Below are 27,035 nucleotides of genomic sequence, written 5' to 3'. Positions count from 1 at the left end.
TCATTATTTTTATTTTTCTAAACTATTTATTTCCACTCTTTCTAATTAATTAATTTTTTATTTTTTTTTCAAACATTTAAAAATAAAAAAAACTATATAAACAAATTTATAATATTTCAAGGGGGGTAATCATAAAAAAACCCAAGAAGTGCGATATTCCCAAGTCTCTCCTTTGGCTTCTTTTTATTTCCTTTTTGCGATGCTCTCTTTTCTCTCTCACTCTATAAATACCCCCTCGATACACTCCCTTTTCTCTCTCTGGTTTTCATCAGCTTCTCTCGCTCTCTTTCTCTCGTTCTCACGATGAATTGGGCACCGATCTGATCGGGTTTCGAAACCCTAATCATCTGCTCAACTCCTCCGATCATCGGCTCTCGGACGGTACAATCTTTGTTGGAATCGGTGGACATTTGGGTGGGTTTTGATCCGAATTCTTTTTCGGAAACCCTACCCGTGGTTTATCGGGGATTTTGATTGCCGGGGGCTTTGTTCCCGGGGATGCTAGTTCAGAGATGAAGTTCAAGAGGAGAAGGGCTCTCGAAGTGGTTAGTTCTTTTAACACCCTCCTCGTGATCACTTGTTCTTGTTTTTGTTCTCTCTCTCCCTCTTTTTAGGGGGTTTTGATTTGATTTTGGATGTGTTGTGTTTTTGTTTTCTTTGTGTTTGTTGTGGTGGGGTGTGGAATCTTTTGATCGGGGATTGAATGGAGTTGGAATGAGATGGAAGAGAGTGGTTTCTTGATATGCTTGGATGATTCTTAATTCTGTTGGTTTCTTTAGGGGTTGTAATGTGGATTGTGAATGTTGTGGAAATTGGAGTTGATCTTCTTGGCTTTGTTTCTCTGGGGGTTATAAGCTTGACAATTTTTTTATCAATTCTTTGGAAGATTGCAGTTTGCGTACATATTGTGGCTAATTTTCTTAGTTGAATGGGAATGCTTTTTCAGGGGATTTCTGTGATTGGGACACATCTTGATCACTCTTTTTTTTTTTTCCCTTATGCTTGGTATTGTTTTTCTGTTTTAAGCTACCCTGGCTGCAGGTTTGATTATCATCATTATTATTTAATATCCTCAACAAGCAAGATAGCACTTGGATTAAATTAGTGATGATTTCTTTTTCCATTAGCTTGATTTGCTTTTTTGGCTGCTTCATTTGTGTGTAGAAATCCCTTATAAATAAAAGGGAACACATGATAGTAAATTGTCACTCAAGTTAAGAAATTTGGCCTTAAGATGCTGTAGGAACATGTGCCAAGTGTCATTTAAAGTACCAAATCTGATACTTATAATCATTATTATTTTGCTGTTTTGGCTTTATTTCTTCCTTGATTTTTTTTTTTTTATTTTTACAAATAGACTGATACATGAAGTTAAGAAACTATTGCAATCCCAATAGACTTGGAGAACACACTAAAGCTAGAATATATATATATATATATATATATATATATATATATATTGTGAAAATGCATCTGCTTGAAAGTTGAAACGTCAAATCTTAATTAAAAGATCAAGATCTAGGATGAATCTGAGTTGGACCTTGCCTTGTGATGCCTAATTTGACTGCATAGAGTATATTCATTTGAAAGGAGATTCTCAATGGGTAAGATTCTGTTGTTTGTTATGGAGGTATATTTTTGAAACAAAGGAGAGATTATCTGAGGATGAGCTTAGGTGGAAGAACCTATATAGTGTTGAGTTATGAGAGTAGATCCAGGGATGATGGTGTCCAAGGAGTCATGAACATACTATTTGAAGAATAGTTAAGCTTATCTGGATTGTATAGTTTAGAAACTGTAAAATTCAAATGATAATAACAGTAGCTGAGTTGCAAATGATGAGGTTGTGCCTGTCATTACTTGCTTAGAATTCGTAAACGACAAATGTTTGTAGAATTTAATTAATTATCTCAAATAAAGATTCTCTTTTAGGCTTGTGGCTTCTCAATAAGATTGCACACCTTATGCAGAAAATTGAGATTATCAGAAATGTGTCTATAGTGAACTGACATCTGCTGAGGAATTTATGGGTGGAAGTAAGCAAAGAATAACAGTTTGTGGTTCACATAACAACCATGTGAATGGATTTTTCGTTGAAATTTTATAATTTTTCAATATAATTATTTCCAGAATATTCCTTACTCCCATGGAGGGCTAACCCGAGGGCCTATTTTCATGGTATCTTTAGTTGGTGCTTTTGTCAATATATATGAGGGGGCTGATCGTAGAATCAGGGTAGTAAGTTGCTTTTCACAAATTATTCTTCAGATATTGAATATTATTTGTCGGTTATGTAATTCCAAACAAAATGCTGTATCAACAGTTGCTGGGTTCAAATTTGACTTTGAATGATGTTCCTTCAGTGATTCTTATGACACATATTTTAGTATACCTTAATTCAATTGTTTGGTATTTTCATTTATGTTCTTTTTTTGGCCTTTTGTTGAGACATTTTATCATATGGGCATTTACTCTCTCTCTCTTTTAAATTATTGTTATTACATTTAAAGTTCTAGTTTTCTCTTCTTTGATCCATCTTGTGTAATATATTCATTTGGTTTATGCTACCCAAATATTTATTTCATCACAAACTAAAATTTGATTCTCTTGTTTCTTAATTGGAGTTTGTTACCTCTTTCTTTGCTTTTGTCCATGTATTGATGAGTTAGTTTTCTGTTGACTTGTTTATTTTGCTTCAGCCACCCAAAATAGAATCCTTTATTAGCGTTGTTGTTGCAACTCCTCTTGAGAATATTGAAGAACCATTAAAAGGTTTTGCCTGGGAATTTGATAAGGTATGCTTTTATCTCCGCTCCCTCTTGCTTTGCTTTAATGTGCTCTGAGTTATCTAATAATTGTGTTTTGGCCTTATGCAGGGTGATTTTCATCATTGGTTTGAACTTTTTAATCATTTTGACTCTTACTTTGAGAAATACATAAAGTCAAGGAAAGATTTGCAACTTGAGGACAACTTTTTGAAAGCAGATTCCCCTTTTCCTAGGGAGGCTGTTCTTCAGATTCTCCGAGTTACAAGGATTATTTTAGAGAATTGCACAAACAAACATTTCCATAGTTCTTATGAGGTGGATACTTACTAAGCATTTAGTCTACTCTTCCATACTGCATACTTAACTATCGCATTTTCTTTATTGCCATGATCATTTGTCACCAAGTTTTCTTATTCTTCTCTAAAATTCTTGTGTAGATGTAGAGGGAGGATAGGATTACTCAGATTAGTTAACTTGTTCATTGATAGTTAATATTGTTAATTTGCTTATGTTAGAACATGTTTACTTTTTTTTTTGTAATGATTCACTGCTTAACGTCTTATTTTTTTTCCTTTCTGGTCTAATACACATGCAGCAGCATTTGCTATCGCTTTTAGCCTCAACTGATGCAGATATTGTTGAGGCAAGCCTTCAGACTTTGACTGCATTTTTGAAGAAAACAGTTGGGAAATCTTGCTTACGAGATTCTTCCCTCACTTCAAAGCTATTTACCTTCTCACAAGGTTGGGGAAATAAGGAAGAAGGCCTTGGATTGATAGCATGCTCTGTTGAAAATGGTTGTGATCCAACTGCTGCTGAGATTGGTTCCACACTCCATTTTGAATTCTATGAAGTTTGCGATACATCACATGAACATAATGTTGGAAGGCCAATGAACCAGGGGTTGCAAGTCATTCATGTGCCAAACTCCACTTTGCAAGGAGAGAATGATCTTGAACTTCTGCATAAATTGGTGCATGACTACAATGTACCTTCCAATTTACGGTTCTCTCTTCTGACAAGATTACGGCTTGCAAAAGTTTTTGGCTCTTTACCTGCTCGACGGCAATACATTCGTATCCGGTTATATGCCTTCATAGTACTTGTTCAAGCAGGTAATGATGCTGAAGATTTGGCATCATTTTTTACCAATGAACCTGAGTTCATCAATGAACTGGTGTCATTACTTAGCCATGAAGATTCAGTTCCTGAAGAAATTCGGATTTTGGGAATTCTTTCATTGGCTGCTCTTTGTCAAGATCGATCTCACCAGCCATCAGTTTTGAATGCTGTCACATCTGGAAGTCAACGCAGTATCCTTCCCAGTCTTATGCAGAAGACAGTTGACTCTATTATTAGTGGTTCTGCAAAATGGTCTATTGTCTTAGCTGAAGCACTTTTCTCACTTGCATCAGTGTTAGTCTCATCAACTCCTGGTTCTTTAGCTCTGCGTGAAGTGGGTTTAATACCTATTATATTACCCCTCCTTAAAGATACAAAGCCTCAACATCTGCATCTGGTAAGTACTGCAGTGCATGTTCTTGAGGGCTTCTTAGATTTTAATAACAATCCAGTTGCTGCATCATTTAGAGATTTGGGTGGTCTTGATGATACTATTACCCGGCTGAAGATTGAAATATCTCATGCTGAGAAAGGGTTGAAGAAAAATGAAGACAACCAGCAGAGTTCCAAGGGAAAAGAGGTGCTTAGCAATTCATCTGAGCTGGATATGCAGCCTCTCTATTCTGACGCCTTGGTGTCTTATCATCGGAAGTTGCTAATGAAAGCTTTACTTCGCACAATCTCACTTGCAATTTATGTCCCAGGAAGTACTGCTCGCATTGATGGCTCTGAAGAGGCTTTACTTCCACATTGCCTATGCACTATTTTTAGAAGGTCAAAGGATTTTGGCGGAGGAGTATTTTCACTTGCAGCAAATGTGATGGTTGATCTCATACACAAAGATCCCACTTGCTTCCCTGTGTTGGATGCAGCTGATCTTCCCCGGGCTTTTCTTGATGCTATTATGAGTGGTGTTCTTATCTCTTCCGAAGCTGTAAAATGCATTGCGCCTTGCTTAGATGCCTTGTGCCTCAACAACAATGGCCTCCAACTGGTGAAGGATCGTAGTGTTCTGATGTGCTTTGTGAAAATACTGACATCCAGGACTTACTTAAGAGCGTTAAGTGGGGACACACTGGCTACATTGTCTAATGGGTTGGATGAATTATTTCGCCATGCTTCTTCTCTCCGTGCTTCTGGTGTTGATATGCTTATTGAGCTTTTGAATACAATATCAATAATTGGATCTGCATCTGAAACTTCTCCTTCTATGGAGTCTCTGAACTCCTCAGCTCCTGTTCCCATGGAAACTGACCAAGAAGAGAACAAGTCTTCATCAGCTGATCATATGACTGGAACTTCTTCTGATAGTGTCCAAGTCAGTGTTGAGTCATTTCTTCCAGAGTGTATAACAAATGCTGCCCGCATTCTTGGAACTATTCTTCAGAATTCTGATATATGCCGTTTGTTCATTGAAAAGAAAGGTATTGAAGCTGTGCTCAAGTTATTTACTCTGCCTCTTTTGCCTGGTTCTGTCTCTCTTGGCCAGAGTGTCTCTTTTGCTTTTAAAGCTTTTTCAAATCAACATTCTGCGGCTCTAGCCCGGACACTGTGTTCATTTATGAGGGAACGTCTTAAGTTGACTAATGAGCTGTTGGCTTCAATTTGTGGAACCAAGCTTAGTGAAGTTGAAACTGTAAAACAAGCAGAAATTCTGAGATGTCTTTCCAGTCTTGAAGGGCTGTTCTCTCTATCCAACTTTCTATTGAAGGGAACAACTAATATGGTCTCGGAGTTTGGGTCATCAGATGCTGATATCTTTAAGGACTTGTCAATGGTGTACAAGGAAATACTTTGGCAGGATTCTTTATCTAGTGAGACCAAGATTGAAGAAAAGAAGAACACTGCACAAGAAGCTGTCCCTGGGGATGTTGCGGTAAATAATATTGCAGGAAGTGAAATTGATGATGATGTTCCAATTGCCACCAGGTATATGAATCCTGTATCATTAAGAAGTAATTCTTCATCTCAGTGGAGTGCAGAGCAGGATTTCTTAACAGCAGTGCGTTCAGCTGAGCGGATACACCGGCATGGTCGACATGGGTTGTCACGAATGCGTGGAAGCCGCATCAGCCGGCAATTGGATCTGTCATACATAGATTCGGACAGTTCCCCTAACACACATGAAAGTTCCCAAGATAATAAAAAGAAAAGCCCAGATGTTCTTATTGTGGAACTCCTTATCAAACTTGGATTTGCCATGCGCTCCTGCTTTTCTGCTGTTCTGAAAGGAACATTTCGTCGTAGGGCTGAGACTGCTACTCTGAGCCCTGTGTCAAAGAATGTTATGACTGCTCTTGCAAAACTTTTCCTTGATGCTCTCAGTTACTCAGGCCATTCTTCTGCCGGGCACACACCATTGGCTGTCAAGTGCCAGTATCTTGGAAAGGTTGTAGCGGACATGACTGCACTCACCTTTGACAGCAGACGTCGTACATGCAACACCGCATTAGTTAACAGCTTTTATGTGAATGGGACATTTAAAGAGCTTCTAACTACATTTGAAGCCACAAGCCAGTTGCTGTGGAATCTTCCATGTTCGTTACCATCTTCTGGGTCTGATCAAGGAAAAGCCAATGATGAAAACAAGCTTTCTCATAGCTTGTGGCTATTGGTTACACTGCAGAGCTATTGCCAGTTGCTGGAATGTTTTGTCAATTCATCCCTGCTGTTATCTCCTACATCTCCTTCCCAGGGTCAGCTGCTTGTTCAGCCTGCTGCCACTGGGCTTTCTATTGGCCTATTTTCTGTTCCCAAGGAGCCTGAAATGTTTGTCCGCATGTTGCAATCACAAGTTTTGAATGTGATACTTACTGTATGGAGCCACCCTAAATTTCCTAGCTGCAATTCTGCTCTCATTACCTCTGTGGTTTCTATTATTACTCATATATACTCTGGGGTGGGCGATCCAAAGCGTGTTCGAAGTGGTGCCAGTGGAAATGGTGCAGGCCAACGACTGACAGTTCCCCCTCCCCTCGATGAGTCTACAATTGCTACTATAGTTGAAATGGGTTTTACTAGAATTCAAGCAGAGGAGGCTTTGAGAAGTGTGGGTACAAATAGTGTTGAGTTGGCTACTGATTGGCTGGTTAACCATCCTGAAGAAGTTGTGCAAGAGGATGTTCAACTTGCTCAAGCACTCGCCCTATCCTTGGGAAATTCTTCAGATACTTCCAAGGATGATAACAGTGATAAGGCAAAAGCTGAGTTAATTGAAGAGCAAGTCATTGAGCTCCCTCCTATTGATGATATTCTTGCTACATCTATGAAGTTGTTTCAAAGTAACATTTCAGTGGCATTCCCTTTGACAGATTTGCTGGCTACACTTTGCAGCCGCAATAAAGGAGAGGACCGTTCAAAGGTGGCATTGTATCTAATCCAGCAGCTAAAGCTTTGTCCATTAGATTTATCTAAGGATATGGGTGCTTTGTGCTCAATGTCACATATACTGGCCTTATTACTCAGTGAGGACAGCAATACCCGAGAAATTGCTGCTGAGAATGGTGTTGTCTCTTCATTACTGGACATCCTGACAAACATGAGAGTAACAAATGAAACAAAAAATGAGGTTTCAGTTACGAAATCTATCAGTGCCTTGTTGCTTGTACTTGATAATATGCTGCAGCCTATACCAAAGGTTTATACAGAAACTGCTGAAGGATCATCTGGATCTGTGCCTGTTTCATCTGATGTGGATATTTCCTTAGAGATCCCAGCTTCTGCTGCTGAGAAGAAACCTTTGTCTGCTGACAACGCTAAAGTATCTGAGAATGTGTTTGAGAAGATTCTGGGGAAGCCTACTGGTTATTTGACTTTTGAAGAGAGTCAGAGAGCATTGAATATTGTATGTGGATTCATAAAACAGCATGTTCCAGCATTAGTTATGCAGGCTGCACTGCAACTGTGTGCCCGGTTAACTAAAAGTCATGCTATTGCAACTCAGTTTCTTGAGAGTGGTTGTTTGTCAATTCTTTTTAGTCTTCCCCGAAGTTGCGTTTTCCCTGGTTTTGACAGTCTGGCATCTGCTATTATTCGGCATCTGCTTGAGGATCCTCAAACTTTGCAGACTGCTATGGAGTTGGAGATAAGGCAGACCCTTGCTGGCAATCTTAGCAGGCATGCTGGTCGTCTTTCCCCAAGGTTATTTCTTACATCTATGGCCCCTGTGATATCCCGGGATCCTGCAATTTTTGTTAGAGCTGCGGCTGCAGTTTGTCAGTTAGAGTCTTCAGGTGGTAGAATGAACATAGTATTGTTGAAGGAAAAAGAAAAGGATCGAGAGAAATCAAAAGCTTTTGCCAATGAAAATGGAGTATCCCCAAATGAGCCCATTCGGATGATTGAAAATAAGCCTAATGATACACAGGGCAAGTGTTCTAGAAGTCATAAAAAGGTTCCTGCTAGTCTTTATCAGGTAATTGATCAGCTCTTGGAAATTATCATGAACTATCCATCGACAGGACTTGATGAACATGACAGTTCTTCTACTCCTATGGAAATTGATGAACCAGTATCAAAAGAGAAGGGTAAATCAAAAGTTGATGATACAAAGAAGGTTGATTCTGATAGCCTCTCCGAAAGGTCCATATGGCTGGCTAAGGTGACCTTTGTCCTCAAATTGATGAGTGATATACTTCTTATGTATGTTCATGCTGTTGGAGTGGTATTGAAGCGGGACATTGAAGCATGCCAAGCGCGTGGATCTGGTCAAGTGGATGGTGCTGGACATGGTGGGATAATACATCATATTTTGCACCAGCTGCTTCCTCTGTCTTCCAAGAAGAATACTGAGAACCCCGATGAGTGGAAGGTCAAGTTATCAGAAAGAGCTTCATGGTTTCTGGTAATCTTATGTGGCCGATCTACTGAGGGGCGCAGACGAGTTATCTCTGAAATTGTGAAGGCGTTTACTTCTTTCTCTAGTTTATATTGCAATTCTTCTAAAGCTACTTTGTTGCCTGACAAAAGGGTTCTTTCCCTTGCTGACTTGGTGAATTCAATTTTGTCAAAAAATTCTGCTTCCAATAACTTACCTGGATGCTCACCTGACATTGCTAAAGCAATGATAGATGGTGGAATGGTACAGTCGCTTTCCAGGATACTTCAAGTAATTGATTTGGATCACCCTAATGCTCCTAAGTTTGTGAACCTGATACTAAAAGCATTGGAGAGTTTAACAAGAGCTGCAAATGCTAGTGATCAAACCCTCAAGTTGGACGGGCTGAGTAAAAAAAGGTCATCTGGTGCGCATGCAAGAACAGATCATTCTGCTGCTCAAGATATTGGTACTGAGCGTGAACAAACCAGAAACTATCAGCTTGAGGCTTCTGATGCAGTTCAAGGTGAAGACCAGCAAATTCAGGATTCCCCTCAAAATGATAGGGGTCCTGATACAAACCCAGATCACTCTGTGGAACAGGATATACAAGTGGAGAGGGAGGAGAATATTGCTGCTAATCCAGCAATGGAACATGGAGTGGAGTTTTTGCGAGATATGGATGAAGGTGGTGAACTACCAAACTCAAATGAGGTAGGGATAGCTTTCCGGGTAGAGCGACGAACAGATGATGATATGGTTGATGAAGATGATGAGGATATGGGTGAGGATGGTGACGATGATGATGAAGATGATGACGAGGATGATGAGGATGATGAGGATATTGTTGAAGAAGGAGCTGCTGTCATGTCCTTGGCTGATACTGATGTGGAAGATCGTGATGATCATGGTCTAGGTGATGAATACAATGATGACATGGTGGATGATGAAGATGATGACTTCCCTGAGAATCGTGTAATAGAAGTAAGGTGGAGGGAAGGATTAAGTGGTTTGGATAACTTGCGTGTTTTGAGGACATCTGGTGATGCTGGTGGTATCATTGATTTTGCTGCAGAGACCTTTCAGGGTGTTAATGTGGATGACATGTTCCATCTTCGGCGGCCTTTGGGTGTAGATCGGCGCCGTCAAAGTGGAAATAGGACTTTACTAGATCGATCGGGACTTGATGGGGGTGCTTTCCAACATCCATTATTACTGAGACCGTCACAATCAGGGGAACCAGGTGGTTCGATTCGGGCCACTTCTGGAACCTCAACCAGAGATTTGGAAGCTCTACCTTTTGGTGGCTTTGATGTTGCACATCTGTACATGTTTGATACTGGTCTTTCAACTGAACATACTGCTGCTAACATTTTTGGTGAGCGTTTGGTGGGAGGCGCACCACCACCGTTGATCGATTTCTCAATTGGCATGGACTCTTTGCATTCTGGGGGAAGAAGGGGACCGGGTGATAGTCGGTGGACTGATGATGGGCAGCCTCAAGCTGGCGGTCAAGCTGCTGCAATTGCACAGGCAATAGAGGAGCAATTTGTGTCTCAACTACGTTGTGTTTTACCTGCCAATAACCCATCAGGTCACAGACGATCTGGGCATTATGTGGAACAGTCTAACCAACAGTCGCTGCTATTGAACACTGGTAGCCAAGTGCCAGCAGATGTGGATAATCAACCTCCTGAGCAAGGCCAAGCGCATGATCAAGAATTTGGTACCAGTCCTGTTCATCAGCTAGGAAATTTAGCTGAAAGAGATTTGGGTCATGGCAATCTATCACATATAACGATTGATGGACAAGCTGTTATTGGAACAGAAGAGAGTCAAGAGGCACCAGATACTGTCCCAAGGTTTCCAGATGATCTGAATATTTCACATGATGCTGGTGAGGGTATGTGTGAGGCTGAAGAAGATGGTCTTGCTAATGGTTTACCATTAGACACCATTCCTGATGTGGACATGTCATCTGTGGACCAACATGTGAATCAGCAGATCCAAGAGGGTGATGGTATGCCTACTAATCCTGATGGATCTTCAGGTTTAGAAAGTCATTCTAGTAGTTATGCCCTTATAGATTCAGGTTCAGCAATTCCAGATTTAAGTGATGGTCATGCTTCTTTAGACCATGTCACTACTGACGTTGATATGAATGGCATACATGCTAATGAAAATCAAGTTGAGAATTCAGTACCTGCTTCCAATGAAGAAGACTCATCTGCAATGCAAAGTGCAGGAATTCCTCAGGAATCTTCCCAGGCTGATCAATTTAATAATAATGAAGCTTCTAGTACAAATGCAATTGATCCAACCTTTCTAGAGGCTTTGCCCGAGGATCTGCGTGCAGAAGTGTTAGCTTCCCAACTAGCATCCAGACGAACTCAACCTCCACAGCTTTCAACTTATGCTCCACCAGCAGCGGAGGAGATAGATCCTGAATTTCTTGCTGCTCTTCCTCCAGACATCCAAGCTGAAGTTTTGGCTCAACAGAGAGCACAGAGAATGATGCAGTCTCAGCAAGCTGAAGGACAACCGGTTGAGATGGATAGTGCTTCCATTATAGCTACTTTCCCTCCTGAGCTGCGTGAAGAGGTATATATCTTGGTTTATTTATTCATGTATGATCTGGTATTAAATCTTCTTTACCTGAATTTTCCAGGTACTGTTGACCTCATCTGAAGCAGTTTTATCAGCGTTGCCATCAGCTTTGCTTGCAGAGGCTCAAATGCTCAGAGATAGAGCTGCAAGCCACTATCATGCTCGCAGCCTTTTCGGAGGCAGTCATAGGCTTGGTGGAAGAAGGCTGGCAGTTGACAGGCAAACAGTTATGGATAGAGGTGTTGGTGTTATGGGTCGTAGGGCATTTTCTGCGATTCCCAGCAGTTTAAAGGTTAAAGAAATTGAAGGGACACCACTCCTTGATAGAAATGCATTGAAAGCTTTGATTCGTCTCTTAAGAGTAGCTCAGGTAATTGATATGTTAACTGTTAAGATTGCTCGTAGTTTGTTTCAATTTTATTCATGGGACTTAAATTCTGTCAACTACATGGTGGTTCTTATATCTAGGTGTTTAGGCTCTTGTCTGAGCCTATATCACTTCTTGTCTTATATGAGATATTTAGTAAGCAAAGCTTTCATTTATTCTGATCCTAGTTCATCTTGATTGGGAATAATTCAACTGAGTTAACATTGGAGTTGGAGTTGTCAAGATCATCCGGTTTTCCTTGCAAGCTTATTCTTTAGCTTTACCTTATGAAGACTACGTAGGTGTAGGTTGGACTAGGTTCTCCATCTGAATTGTCAAGTGGTTTTTCTGAATTTTTGCCCTTTCGCTCATGTAGTAGAAATTATGAGTTGCGGGATCTCTATGGGTAGAAAGATGAGAAGGTTTAGGTTCTCCAAAGAAGAAGGGAATTTTTTGAAGAGAAAAATAGAAAAGCAATTGATTGGGACTATTCTGGATAATTTATATGCCTCTTCATTGTGACAGACGGCCATAGCCCCGGTACTGTCCTGTTTGACTATTTGGACTTTGAAGGCAAATTTGTTTGATGCATAAGTGATTTTTGCTTTCTGCTTAGGCATAAAATGATCCATGGAAGCAGTGATTACTTAATAATATTCGCAATAAACTATCCTGTTTTATTCAAGGTTGTGTCCATTCATGTGAATTAGATTTCTGAAAATTAGTCATTTGGTAATATTTATTTATGTATTTATTTGTTATTATTATTATTGTTATTATTTATTTATTTATTTATTTATTTTTGTGCTATGCCTGATGCATATATTTTCTGATTAAGAAGATGCTGGTGTTCCATGACATGAAATTTAGAGTTTACTTTTCTACATAGAGTCTCTTTTCAAGAAAAATTTATTTAAAGTACAATTTGTTAGAAACTGAAGTCATTATATTATCTATCTGTGTTCCATAATCAAATTTTCAAGATGTGCTTGCTTTCTATTTTTAAAACCAATGTGCAGCTGCTAATTTTTCAATTGTTTGTGGCAGCCTCTTGGCAAAGGCCTTCTGCAAAGACTTCTGTTCAATCTCTGTTCACATAGCGTCACTCGGGCTATACTGGCTGGCCTTTTGATTGATATGATTAGACCAGAAGCTGATGGCTCTTGTGGGATCAGCAACAGAACTGACATTAAGGCTGTATGGCTGCCAGTGGAATGTTGTTTATGGTCGTCCTCAATCCTCAAATGGTATTTCTTTTTTCTTTTTTTTTTCATGACTGTATTATTCAATTTAGTTCTGTAATATTAAAATAATAATTAATTTTCCCATATTGCAAGGCCTGCCACCTCTTGTCTCACGTCGTGTGCTTGACATTCTTACTTATCTTGCTTCCCATCATTCCTCGGTTGCGGACATTCTTTTCTACTTTGATTCATCATTGGCTTCTGAGCCATCTCTTGTTACCCATTTGGAAAGCAAGGAGAAAGGTAAAGAGGTAATCTTGGATGCAATGGACTCATCAACAGCACTAGATACTCCTCATAAGGGTGATATTCCTCTAATAATATTTCTGAAGCTACTCAAGAGACCATTGTTTCTGCGCAGCAATTCACATCTTGAGAAGGTACTCCTTAGTTTGGCATTAGTTTTCTCAACATCGAACCATTTACCCCTTAGTTCTGTTACTTATGCTTTCTGCTGTTGTTAATTTTATTTTGTAGGTCATGAGTTTGCTCCAGGTTGTCGTTAATCATGCAGTATCAAAAGTTGATTCCCAACCTGAAACCGGACAAGCATCTGGCAGTGCTGAGGTTTTGCCTGAAAATGATGCTCCTAGTGATACCCATAAAGATCCTTCCGCTTTGGAGAGCAATCAACCACTAGATATTGATGGAAAGCCCATTGCTGATGTGCCATCTCTGGGCGTCAAGGAAACTATAAAGCCATATGATATTCTTTCACAGCTTCCTGAGACTGATCTTCGCAACTTGTGTGGCATTCTAGCTCATGAAGGGTGCGTCTCTCAAGCTTCATTTCAACCTTTCTTTTATTGCTAGTGTAGTGAATCCAATATATGGTTCTGGCCGCTGTTCATATTTTCCTGATTTTGTTATTATTTTCCTCAACAAGTGAAAGGAAAGTGTAAACTTTAAAAGGTATACACATTATCTCATGAGATTGCATAGATGCATCAGGGCTTACAGTGTTGTCTTTGTTATGATTGATGATCCATCTGTTCTCTGTTTCTTTTGAAGGTTGGTGTGTAGTATTGTAAAAAGTAGGAGTTTGAACCATATGTCAGTATTGGTATCACACTGCGTGTCATTTGTTGAAAATCCATAATTCTGTTGATGTTAGGGAATACATCTTTAATCAGTCTGTTTATAGAATTGATCTAGCAACAAAAATGTTTGCAAGTATTTTTTAAATAGATATGCAGTATAAACCATGCAACCTAAAAATATCCAAATGCTTGAAGATGGCCCATTCATCATCATCATCATCATCATCATCATCATAAACTTTACAAGAAGAAATATTCAATATTTTGTTATAGATTGATCAGTTGACATTACTTTGACATCCTTTCTGGGCTACAACTTAAAGACTCAGAAAGAGAGTTGCTTACTACTAGAGATTGCAGAAGGTTAGTTTGCTGGTGGCGAGAACTACATTGATACTTTAAGCTTATGTGATCTGGACTTGTTCTTCTATATTCTCTTACCTGAAAAGAGTTAAATAGAGGAAGATGAGTTAGTTTGGTAAAAGATTATTCACTATACCTCAGGGTATAGTCTAGGAGACAAACTAACAGATGTCAGCAAGTTGAGAGCAACCACTGTTTCTCGTCTGTTTTCCTTGCATTTCAATTGTCACTTGTCACCCTGAAATTATATTAGCACCCTCGTGACATTTATCTCTTTTGCTAGCATTAGATAATTTAAGGATGACATTTCTCTATCTTCGTTCTGTGCATTCATTGTTCATCATTAACCTAGTTGACTGATTTGATTTGATTTATAATTGACCAGACTTTCAGATAAAGTGTACTCTTTGGCTGCTGAAGTGGTGAAGAAATTAGCCTTTGTTGCTAGTTCTCATCGGAAATTCTTTGCATCCGAATTGGCTTGTTTAACACACAGCTTGAGCTCTTCTGCTGTGAATGAACTAGTAACTCTCAGGAATACGCAGATGCTGGGATTAAGTGCTGGTTCGATGGCTGGGACTGCAATATTACGTGTTTTACAAGCCCTCAGCCTGCTCATTTCAGTCGATGGGAACAATGAAGAAGTTACTAGTGAACATGAGGACCTCCTAGTATTGTCTAATCTGAATGCGGCACTTGAACCATTATGGCAAGAATTAAGTGAGTGCATAAGTTCAATTGAGGCAAAGCTGGAGAAGACCTCCACTTTCTCTTCTCCTATGCCGATGTCAGATGCTGCAGACTTTTTAGGTGGTGCTCCCTCTCCGTCCCCACCTCTTCCACCCGGCACACAACGGTTGTTGCCATTTATAGAAGCTTTCTTTGTCCTGTGTGAAAAGTTACAGATGAATCAAACAATGATGATGGCAGACAATACTGTAACTGCAAGAGAAGTTAAGGAAATTTGCAATAGTTCATCTTCACCATATATGAAATCTGGTGGGGCTGGAAATACGACATTTGCAAGAGTTGCTGAGAAACACAGGCGCCTTCTTAATGTATTCATAAGAATGAATCCAAGTTTACTGGAGAAGTCACTCTCTATGATGTTGAAAGTACCAAGGCTGATTGATTTTGATAATAAGAGAGCTTATTTTCGCTCACGGATCAGACAGCAACATGATCAGTACCATTCTGCTCCACTAAGGATAAGCGTGCGCAGGGCATATGTCTTAGAGGATTCCTACAATCAGTTGCGGATGCGATCCAGTCAAGACCTCAAGGGTCGATTGACTGTGCAGTTTCAAGGAGAAGAGGGTATTGATGCTGGTGGTCTCACTAGGGAATGGTACCAATTGCTTTCCAGGGTCATCTTTGACAAGGGTGCTTTGCTTTTCACCACTGTCGGAAACAATGCCACTTTCCAGCCTAATCCCAACTCTGTTTACCAGACAGAACACCTCTCCTATTTTAAATTTGTGGGCCGTGTGGTGATTTTCTCTGAACCTTTTCCTTTCAAGATATTCATTTTTGTGCAGTTTTTCTGTTTGTATTTGATTTGGTATTTTTCTACAGGTTGCTAAAGCACTATTTGATGGTCAACTTTTAGATGTTTATTTTACCCGCTCTTTCTACAAGCATATTCTTGGCGTGAAAGTGACGTATCATGACATAGAGGCTGTTGATCCTGATTATTACAAGAATTTGAAGTGGATGCTTGAGGTATGTGTGTACTGTGTTACAAGAGTTTATGTGAGTTTAGGGTAGAAAATTGACTGTGTGCTCTTTTGGTATCATCAGAATGATGTGAGTGACATTCCTGACTTGACATTTAGCATGGATGCTGACGAAGAAAAACACATACTTTATGAAAAAACAGAGGTATCATGTTCAGCAATTAAGTTTTTCTCAAGTATATTCATACTCAAGTTGTTAAATCTTGTATCTTCATCAACCTAGCATTCTTCGGACTTATACTGTGTAATTCATTTCGTGAAGGTTACTGACTATGAGCTGAAACCTGGAGGACGGAACATCAGGGTCACAGAAGAAACTAAGCATGAGTATGTAGACCTTGTTGCTGGGCACATACTGACTACTGCCATTCGTCCTCAAATTAATTCTTTTCTGGAGGGGTTTAATGAATTGGTTCCAAGGGATTTGATTTCCATATTTAACGATAAGGAACTTGAGCTTCTAATTAGTGGGCTTCCTGAAATTGATCGTGAGTTTAATTGACCCCTTAACTGTCATCAGAACCATGTTGCATCTGCTTTCCCTTATACTGATATTTCTGTATTTCCAGTGGAGGATCTCAAAGCTAATGCAGAGTATACTGGCTACACTGCTGCATCTAACATTATCCAGTGGTTTTGGGAGGTTGTTAAAGCATTTAACAAGGAGGATATGGCAAGACTCCTCCAATTTGTAACTGGAACATCTAAGGTGAGTTTTATGACACTAGCATTTCATTTATTCATTATAATTTATGTTATGGTATTTCAGGTTGTCTCCGTAGCTAGACATGTTACCTCTTGAGAAAAACTTTGAACAGCACAGGCTTCAGCCATAATGGGGAAATCCCTTGTTATCCCCTTCAATCTTATTTTTGAATGGCGAACCATGCTACACCCTTTGAATTTCTAGATTACATTTCCACTTTTTATCTCTGGCTTATCTTTGTCTCTTTCACATTTGCTAATTCTATCTTTGACTAAACCTTGGGTGAAACATCCAATACATTTATTTCTATCTCTAGTTTAGTTCCCCATGCCTTTGTTCAAACTTGAAAGATGTTCTTCAATAGGTCGTTAGAAAATGAAAACACTTCTCTGCAAGCAAATCTGAAACTTGCTTGTTAATTCTCTGAATGAGGATCAGATATTCATATTGATCATTTTGGTGAAACTATTAAACTTCTCTCTATCTCTGTGATTTAATTTCAGGTTCCTTTAGAGGGCTTTAAAGCCCTGCAGGGTATTTCCGGTCCCCAACGATTTCAGATCCACAAGGCATATGGAGCTCCTGAAAGGCTACCTTCTGCACATACCTGGTTAGTTTGATAACTTGCAACCCGAGAATAGACACGAACACACTGCTTTTGTTGAAAAACTCAAAAGCCGATGTTATACTCACATGTTGTACTGACTATATATTCCTCTGCAGTTTCAACCAGCTAGACCTACCAGAATACACATCGAAAGAACAGTTAGAAGAACGCTTGCTGCTTGCCATTCACGAAGCTAGCGAAGGTTTTGGGTTCGGTTAATTCATCAGTCTCTTCCGATACTCACTCAAAACAGTCAGCCACCCTATCTCTTTTTGTTCGCCTTGTACAGGTTACCTTTCTCCGCAATGTTATTGAGATCCATCCACAAATAACTTATTTTTGCAGGCCATTAATTGAACTTACTCATCGGTTATGAATGGTCTTGCAGATCGCGGAGGCACCAAGGTCGATAAAAACTTGATGAAATATGAAATTTAAAGAGTGAAAAGCACACGAGGCGAGGAAAATTATCTCCGGTCTCCGCCTGAGTGTCTCCCTAACATGTTGATATGCTCGGAGATCATCGATTAGGTTCACCTGGGGTTTCTTACTACCCTCTCATTCATCTTTCTTTTTGGCTTTTTTATATATGCTCCATAATCATCAGAATTATAACTTTTGAAGAACAAACAATTTTAATCCTTTTGTCAGTATGTAAATCTTTGATTTTTATCAATTTCGTTTGTCTTGAGATGCTGGTAAATAAGTTGTTGGTCATGGTATAGCATTTTGTTTTGATCAAGCAGGTCATTAGAGCTGATTTATTGATGAGAATTTTGTGTGTGTGTGTGTTCATGTTCAGGGTTTTATTGATTTGTTTGTTTGTTTGTTTGTGTTTATTTGTATTATTATTATTTATATATATATTTATTAAAATTCAAAGAAAAAAATTACAAATACACGCCAGTATCACATTACAAAGTTTTTTAATGGGTTATTGGATTTTTAAATTTACTTTTTCCGTATTTGTATAGAAGAGAATTTTTTTATTTTTATTTTTTAAAAAAAAGAAATTCGTTCAAACCTTATTAGTTTTCAATTTCAATGTGGTCATTATAAATTAAATGAGCTTGATCTGTAATTTCATAATCTATGTTGATTTTTTAAATATTCATTTTGGTGAAAAATCCTTATGTATTTAGGTATTAATTGGTATTAATTTTACACATATGCACATCTAGACATTTTATTTAAAAAAATAATTTTATAATTAGATAAAATAAATTGGATAAACATGAAGTAGTTCCTTTTATAACCCTTAAATTTGTTTTAAAAAAAATAAAATAAAATAAAATTCAACTCGTATTTCTCTCCAAAGCGCCCACCGGTTAAATAAACCAATAATTTTTACAAGAAAAATTAAAAGTTACCTAATTAAATTTTTTTTTTTAAAAAAAAACAATAAGATAAATTGATTAGTTTCATTTCAAAGCACTCGTAAGACCTTCTTCTCAGGTTCTCAATCTCTTCAACAGAATCCAACCCTCGTGGCCAAAGTTCTCTCTTTTCTCCCCACCAACTCTCGAATTCCAATCTCTTTCCTCTAATGGCTGCTTGAGACAATGCTACGTGCTTGTTCCCGTGTTCCCGGAGTGGCAAAAGCCCGCCGCAAACCCGCCATCTCTGGTAATTGCTTCATTCTTCACTCCAATCCCAATCTTTCTCCTTTTTTTCCCTTAAAATTTCTTTGATTTCGGACAGTTTGATGACCCCTTTTGTGAACTTTAATCGGAAATTTGCTTTTCTTAGCTTCTTGTATTTTTTCTTTATTTTTTTGTGGGGAATTGTCATCCCAGAACGAAGAATAGTATTATGCATCACTAGCATGGCCACTCACACCTCTCTGGTTCTTCTGGTTTCACTGGGAATTCTCCCACTTTGGATTCTTCCACAGTTCATGGCAAAAAATTCAGCTTTTCTTTTTGTTTTGTAGTGTTATATTGTTTGGTTTTAGTGTGTGCTTGCATGCCTAGAATAAGCTTTTGATGATTATATATTGTGCTGTGTGTATTGTAAGGCATATGTGAATGAAAAAAATTTCATTTTGAAGACTTAGCTTAGTTAATCAGCACTGCCCTGTCACTTTGAAATTGACAACCTCTTCTTTTGATATATTTCCTTGTTCGCGGAAAACATTTCTGTCAATTTTCTACCTTTTGCTTCTGTTATTTATATTGATTATCATTTCCAAGTATCTTTGCTTCTGTTATTTATTTCTTTCATGGATAGTGTTTCTTGTTTTATATTCATGGAAGTGGAGTACCTTGTGCTTCTAAATTTTCAATAATTCGAAACAGCACAAGAAATTGAGAATGGCATATATTCTATTCTTACAATCCATCGTTGGGAGTCACTGAATCACATGGATTATCAGCTTGGCCCACTTCGAAGAGTTCATGGAAAGTTAGCACTTAAATCTCTCAGTTGGATTGCTCAGCAGCAGGGTTTTGATCAGGCTGCTTACATTCACATTTTCTGTTTCACAATTCACTTACTTGCCCGGGCTCGCATGTTCAAGCATGCAAAATTCATATTGGAGCATACCTGTTGCCTGCCAGCTGAGTATGTATTGCAGTTCCAAATTTCACTCACTTATGCATACCTATTGCCATTGCAAATCTAACCCTTCTGTGTTTGATCTTCTGATTAAGGTTTATATTCAAAAGAGGATGCTCAAGGATGCCTTAAAGATATTTAGATTAATGGGTTTACAAGGGATTAAAGCTTCTGTTTACAGTTGTAATCTTATCCTTTCGACCATTGCACGAGAGAAGCAGATCAATTTAGTCTGGTTGTTTTTCAAAGAAATGCTAAAACAGAAAATCCGTCCTGATATATGCACATTTAATATCATTCTGAATTCTTTTTGCTTTGAGGGAAAGCTTGAGAAAGCGGGTTATCTATTTAAAAAAATAGAAGAAGTTGGCTATATACCGACAACTGTTACTTATAATGCAATTGTCAATTGGTTTTGCAAGATGGGAAGGTTCAAGGCTGCTTTGCAGGTGATTGACTGTCTGGGCAAAAAAGGCATCATGGCTGATGGGAAAGTACTCACTAGTGAAAGCACATATAAGACTCTCATCAGTGGATTCTGTGAGGAAGGAAAAGTAGATGTTGCTACTCGAATTTTCAATAAAATGTTGGACCTTAATCTTGTGCCTAGTTGTATTAACTACAGCATCTTGATTGACGGGCATTGCCGGAATGGGAACACAGGTAGAGCTTCAATTCTTTCGAATGAAATGGAAGCTGGGGGGTTTCGACCTAATCAGATTAGTTTTGGTGCTCTAATAAATGGTTATTGCAAGGTTCTTGAAATGGATGCAGCAATAAATCTTGTGGATGAAATGCAAACAAGGAGTCTCCTTGTCAAGCATGTCATCTACACTAGTTTGATGGATGAGTGTCGCAGAAAGAGACAGGACTATGAAGCATTAAAATTTCTTACCGATATGTGTGATTCTGGAATTACTCCTGTTGTTGTCTCATACTCTGCAATAATAAATGGTTTGTGCAAAATGGGCAGATTGAACCAGATAAGGGAAATTTTAGGTAGGATGCAGAAAACTGGAGTTCTGCCCAACAACATTTTATATGCAACGCGGATATACCATATTTGCAAGGATGGGGATGCCATGGAAGCATTGAAGTTCTACACTGATATATATTATGTTGGTTATTGTGCAAATTTGATCACTCGTAACACATTGATTTCTGCTCTTTGTCAAAAGTGGATGTTGATAGAGGCAGAGCAGTTTATGCAACATACGCTAAGCATGAAAATAGATCCTGATCTCATCAGCTTCCATCATATTATTAATGGTCACAGCAATAAAGGTGATCCATTAGGAGCATTTGCCGTGTATGAACAAATGATTGAAATGGGTCATCATCCTAATATTTATACATTTGGAATTTTACTTAAAGCTCTATGTAATGGAGGTAATCTGAATGAAGCGAAGAAATTTTTTCATCGCATTCTTCAAATTCCATTTGCCGTTGACATATGCACTTATAATATATTGCTCATGGAGTTGTGCAAATTTGGAAAATTGGATGATTCTTTGAAGTTAGTTGACAAAATGATTGAAAATAACATAATCCCTGACATGGACACATATAACATTCTTCTCAGTGGCTTCTGTAGGAAAGGGAAGATTCTTCCCGCTATTTATCTGTCTGAAAAGATGCGGACGAAGGGATTTTTTCCCAACCTTGTCGCATATACTTGTTTAATTAGTTGTTTAATAAAAGAAGGTCAGTTGAAGGCGGCTTCATATTTATTTGAAGAGATGGTAAAGAAGGATGGGATACCTGCTGATGTTGTTGTGTATAATACTCTCATTGCTGGGTATTCAAGGGTGGGTTTGATGCAAAAGGTGGAGAAATTGGTTTCCATGATGCAAAATAAAGGTATACATCCAAATCAGGCTACTTACAACATTCTTATTCATGCATATGTGAAAAAACAAAAACTGCTGAAATCACTTGACCTTTACAAGAACATGATACAGATTGGTCTGAATCCTGATAAGCTGACATATCATTCAATTATTCTTGGACTTTGTGAGTCTGGTATGATGGATATTGGAGTAAAAATTTTGGAGAAGATGAGGTTAGAAGGTGTTTCTCCAGATGATTTGATATTTAATCTGCTCATCACCAAGTACAGTGAGAAAAGTGAGATGAAAATTGCTTTTAAATTAATGAATTGTATGAGAAGCTTGCAGATGTCTCCGAGCAGTGATACTTATGATGCTATTGTTAGTGGTTTGAACAGAAAAGGCTGGTTTCAAGATTCCTATGCGATTTTACAAGTGATGATCAGAGAAGGAATTTCTCCTAAACATACACATTATATTACCATGATCAATGGAGCATGTAGAAATGGCGATATATGGGGAGCATTCAGATTGAGAGATGAGATGGAGGCACTAGGGCTAGTGCCTCGTGAAGTGGCTGAAAGTAGTATGGTTAGAGGGCTTTGTAAGTGTGGGAAGCTTGACGAAGCAATGCTGGTTTTGGATGGCATGTTTCGGGCTGGAATTGTTCCAACTACTGCAACTTTCACTACTATCATGAATGGACTTTGCAAAGTAGCTAAACTTGATGATGCTTTGTATTTAAAGAATGTGATGGAACAGTATGATCTGAAATTAGATGTCATCACCTACAATGTTCTGATCACAGGGCTATGCTGCAATCGGCATCTTGCTAATGCGTTGGAGTTGTATGAGGAGATGAAACAGAAGAAATTGTTGCCAAATATTGCAACTTATGTTGTTCTCATAGCCGCTATCTGTAAGGAAAATAGGGTTCAGGAGGGAGTAATGCTTTTGAAGGATATAGAAGACAGAGGCTTCATCCATCCAGAGGAAAATGCCAAAGACTTGCACAAGAGGTTGTCTGATGCATTGAGAAGATTGAATATGTTAAGGAATTGCCGGAAAAAACTGTTATTTTCAGGCGTAGCAGTGAGTTAAATCCAATGCACGCTGCAGTTATCTGCGACACAGCCAGAGCTTCACAGATTCACCAAAAACAGGAAAAAGAAGTCAAGAAGAAGGTCTCTACCTTTAACCTGAGTATTTGCATTTATTTTATAGTCGTTTTATCTTGCTAAAACCATGTAAGTTTCTGCAGCTCTCAAACAGACCTTACCACCTACGATGCATTTTGAAGGATGAAACATACGCGTAGGTTCATTTCAAAGGTGGAGGAAAGTTGTTCAGTTTTAACAAGGTCTTCAAGTGGCAGACTGCTTGCTCGCAAAGTAAGCTTATTATATTTGCTCATACATCTCACTAGTTCATTAATTGAATGCATTGGCTCCCTGTTCAGCTTGATGTATTATCTGTGCTTGCACAGATGATGAATGATTTAACAATTCAGAACATAGGCTTTGAAAACCAGCTGCACACAAGACTTGACATCTTAATTTTATAGGTCATTTGTCGTTTTTAATAGCGCTGTAATTGTATTATTTGTCTTCCATAATTATGTTCATTGAAGTAGTTCGATAGCATGGTGTTGCAATATGTGTGTTTCTCTTTTAATGAATCATCATTGCCTATATCCTTGTTGAGGCTTACTGAATTACTGAATATCCCTGCCTATACAGGGCGGCCTTGAAGCTTGCTTTTGCATGTTGTTCCCCTCAGTGAATGTGTCCCACTTATTCTCCCAAGCTGCTCATTTCTCTTTGCATCAAGAGTTAAATTTCAGATTTTGTGCTGAACTAGACATTCATTAGTTTGCAAGAGCCTGAGCTGGGTAGGGACAGGTCCCTTTGTTTGCATAAAGGTTCCATCAGGCAGATCATTTAATTCAGGTATTTGCATACTATTCCTTCCAGTGTCAAGGCTAGCTCAATGGCCTATTTTGAAGGTTCTTTTGTTGCTTGGGCATAGGTGTTCTTATACCATATGGGCTGATCATAAAAACAGGCTAAGATGTTCTTATTATCCTTTAATTATTGAATAGTTTTTGTTGGTTTTCAACATTTGCTGGGTTGCATGTAACTTTGAATAATGTTCTAAATGTGATCAAGTTCAATGTTCATTATTAGTGTTCCTTTAGTCATTCTTATCAACACAATTTTCAGTGAATCCTAACTCAATTGTTTGGTATTTTCTGTTATGTTCTTGTATGTATTTTTAATCAGACATTTTAGAGAGACATGATTTCTGTTTTGTTCTTTTTGTATGTAGAGTTTTACTTTCTCATTTCTGATCCGTCAAGCGTAATACAGTTAGTTGGTTTGAGCTACTCAAATTCTTCTTTCCCTGCTTTTGTTCATGCATTGATGATTTCTTTTCCGTTGACTTGCTTATTTTTACTTCAGGCCTTTGAAAGTAGAATCTTTTGTCAGCAGTGTTGTTACAACTGTTTTTGAGAATATTTAAGAACCATTGAAGGTTTTGTATCGAAGTTTCTTAAGATGCTTTTATCTTCATTCCCTTTTGCAATGCTTTAGTGCATGTTGAACTATCTGACAATAGCATCATGGTCTTATTCAGTGATTTAATCATTGTTTAGAGTTTCTTTGAAGAGTAGTCAAAGAAAAACTTGCAACTTGAGGACAATTTTTTGGAATTAGATTCTTTTTTCCGCATGAAAGCCTTTCTTCATTTTCTCTGAGTTATGAGGATTATTTCAAAGAATTGTTCAAACAAAAACTTCCATAGTTCTTATGAGATGAATACTTGCTAAGCAAGTAGTCTACTCTTCTAACTTTTAACTTTTTACTCCAAGTCTTTCCTATTCTTTATTAATCGTTTTATGTACCTATTTAGTATAGACAAGAAGATCACTCTAGTAAATGTCATTAATTTTCTTATCCAAGAACAATGTCACTGCTAACTTTTTTTTATTCATTGTAGTCTGATACAAATGCAGCAACATTTGCCATCTCTTTTAGCCTCGACTGAAGCAGATATTGTTGAGGTGAGCCTTTAGACTCTTACTGCATTTTCGAAGAAAACAGTCGAAATATATATATAGTTTGCAAGTTTCTTCCCTGATTTTAAAGCTATATTTACCTTCCAGTTCCAGGATTGATTGCTTGCTCTGTTGAAAATGGTTGTTATCCAGTTGCTTCTTCATTTTGATTTCTTTCAAAATTTGGGATGCATCACATGAGCCTAATGTTTGTCAATACATCATATGCCAAACTTCACTTTGCAAGTGGGAGAATGATCTTGGACAAATGCATAAATTAGTTAATGATTACAAAAGTACCTTTTAACTTAATTGTTCAAGCACATTTGAGGGGAATGTCAGAACATGCTTATTTATTCAGGTTGTTATTATTTCAGTTATAGTTTGATTTCTGAATTGGAATGAAACAAAAATATTTGATAGAAATGATACTTCTAAATTCTACATTCATATTCTTTCTAATCTAAATCTTCTTAACCTATTGAGTTCATTTTTTTTTTAATTTATTTTTATTCACATCTTAACAAAATCACATCAGGGGTTTGTACAGACGAAGAGTGTCTCCATCCTGTATGAGTTGAGTTTTAAATCTATTTTTTTGGCAAGAATTTTGGTAAGAAGAGCTGATGTTTTTGCACTGTGTGAGTTGAGTTTTATATTTATTTTTTTTGGCAAGGACACGAATATTTTATGCAAATAACCGATGTCGGTGGTCATTGACATTTTATCATAATTAGATTATTATTTTAATTTGATATTTAATTATCTTTGTCAAATAAAAAATATGTGATGTTTTGGTGACATTTCTTTTGATAGATTTTCTTGTGAGGTCACACTCAAATGTAAAGAGGAAAGCAGGGACAAACATCTTGGAAATTGCTGCCATGGTTTCCTGGATGTTTCTTCTCTTGGAAAATTGTGTGATCTCATTGAGGAAAAAGTAGTCAAAATGTTTGAATCTTGTTTCAATTACTAGACATCATGAGACTGTTGTTTGATTGATTGATTGAGATTTTTAATAATTTGACTTGACTTTGAATGCTTTTTTTTTTTCCATAGTTTTGACCTCTTGGATCAAATGTTGTTGGATCTTTGCATTTGCAACTTTGTTAATTTTATTAATATTTAAAATTTTTAATGAATTGAGATTGATCTGACTGATGATTTAAATAAATAGTTTTTTGTTTAAATTTTTGTGTATAAAAAATATTTGCTTTTAAAAATCTATTGTAAAATTTTAAATATTTTGTTTTAGTATGTAGATTTTAATATATATATATATATATATATATATATATATATATATATACTGCATCTTCTATGAATATCCATAGAATTTTACCGATATTATTGCATAAACTCGTTGGATTTTTAATTCAACGCGGGTAAAAGCTAAAACATGTGATTATACACAGTATTCAAACGCAGGAGTAATAAATATTGCAAAGTGGGATGTATAGTATTATGAATAGTTTGTTTAGTGAAAAGTGGGGTATACATTACTTTAATATGAATTGTTAGACTGTGATCCTAACAATAATTGAATCAATTACATCTGTTTAATCAACTGTCTAACCTGATTTTTACCAGTATTTTCTCAGAAAATTTATAAAAAACCAACAAAAACCCAATCACGTATTCTTGGTGTAAGTACATGACTTAGGTACTAGTTATGCTATTGTTCCTGCACCGAATTATGTCTATATCTTTCCATCTCTACCTTTTCCCTATGAATGGTCGTAGCTAATGAATTCCATATATATATATATATACAAGGGTGTATTTTGAGAATATTAACAAAAGTTTTGAATTTTAAAGTTATTAAATAACAAAAGAAAGTGATTATTATTATTATTATTTATTTAATTGATAAATAGGTGATAAACACCTTAATTTAAATGAAAATTATTGGTATATAAAGATATGGAAATTAATATCTTTAATATATTTGTATTTTTATTTTATGTGAGTTTTGATATTCAATTCCAAGTCTTCTTTGAAATAGATAAGTAGTTGCTGGTTATCATTATAATTATTTATCTAGATTTTTTTTCTCAATATAAATGTTTATTTTAAATTTATTGAAATATCTTAAGAACGAAAAAAAGAAAAAAAGATCATTAGAAATGTTCTTGGGAAAAAAAGGAATGACCACCAATAGGGAAGTGCCAAGTAAGCAGGTTACTTTAATTGGTCACAAAATCAAGTATCAGTTC

The 27,035-nt window shown here is 37.4% G+C and overlaps 2 protein-coding genes across 5 annotated transcripts; both read left to right on the top strand.

Annotated features, from left to right (window-relative positions):
- The first annotated feature begins 250 nt into the window (after window positions 1–250).
- LOC120279561 (E3 ubiquitin-protein ligase UPL1-like) lies at window positions 251–18,162 on the top strand. Its single transcript, XM_039286482.1, is given in 17 exon segments — window positions 251–545; window positions 2,700–2,795; window positions 2,877–3,083; window positions 3,364–11,307; window positions 11,375–11,683; window positions 12,728–12,853; window positions 12,855–12,927; window positions 13,018–13,304; window positions 13,402–13,694; window positions 14,713–15,817; window positions 15,903–16,049; window positions 16,128–16,208; window positions 16,326–16,551; window positions 16,633–16,772; window positions 17,273–17,379; window positions 17,493–17,665; window positions 17,765–18,162. Coding segments are annotated over 16 exon segments (11,277 nt in total). The 5' UTR covers window positions 251–512; the 3' UTR covers window positions 17,596–17,665; window positions 17,765–18,162.
- Window positions 18,163–18,820: 658 nt separating this feature from the next.
- On the top strand, window positions 18,821–25,843 carry LOC120279079 (pentatricopeptide repeat-containing protein At5g55840). Of its 4 annotated transcripts, none has more exons than XM_039285934.1 (7): window positions 18,821–19,002; window positions 19,674–19,938; window positions 20,028–22,945; window positions 23,023–23,152; window positions 23,501–23,710; window positions 24,762–24,825; window positions 25,636–25,843. In XM_039285934.1, exon 3 carries the CDS (start codon window positions 20,046–20,048, stop codon window positions 22,860–22,862), a length of 2,817 nt encoding a protein of 938 aa, XP_039141868.1. In that variant the 5' UTR covers window positions 18,821–19,002; window positions 19,674–19,938; window positions 20,028–20,045; the 3' UTR covers window positions 22,863–22,945; window positions 23,023–23,152; window positions 23,501–23,710; window positions 24,762–24,825; window positions 25,636–25,843. The 4 variants fall into 4 exon arrangements, with proteins under 4 accessions (XP_039141868.1, XP_039141867.1, XP_039141864.1 ...); XM_039285933.1 differs by lacking the exon at window positions 25,636–25,843 and adding an exon at window positions 24,928–25,606 and having other exon boundaries at window positions 19,751–19,938; XM_039285930.1 differs by lacking the exon at window positions 25,636–25,843 and adding an exon at window positions 24,928–25,606.
- Window positions 25,844–27,035: the final 1,192 nt, after the last annotated feature.

The sequence above is a fragment of the Dioscorea cayenensis genome, chromosome 16, assembly GCF_009730915.1.
Source record: "Dioscorea cayenensis subsp. rotundata cultivar TDr96_F1 chromosome 16, TDr96_F1_v2_PseudoChromosome.rev07_lg8_w22 25.fasta, whole genome shotgun sequence".
In the NCBI taxonomy this organism is placed as follows: Eukaryota; Viridiplantae; Streptophyta; class Magnoliopsida; order Dioscoreales; family Dioscoreaceae; genus Dioscorea; species Dioscorea cayenensis.
Note: the sequence above shows the minus strand (reverse complement) of the source record. Positions and strands in the feature narration are given on the sequence as shown.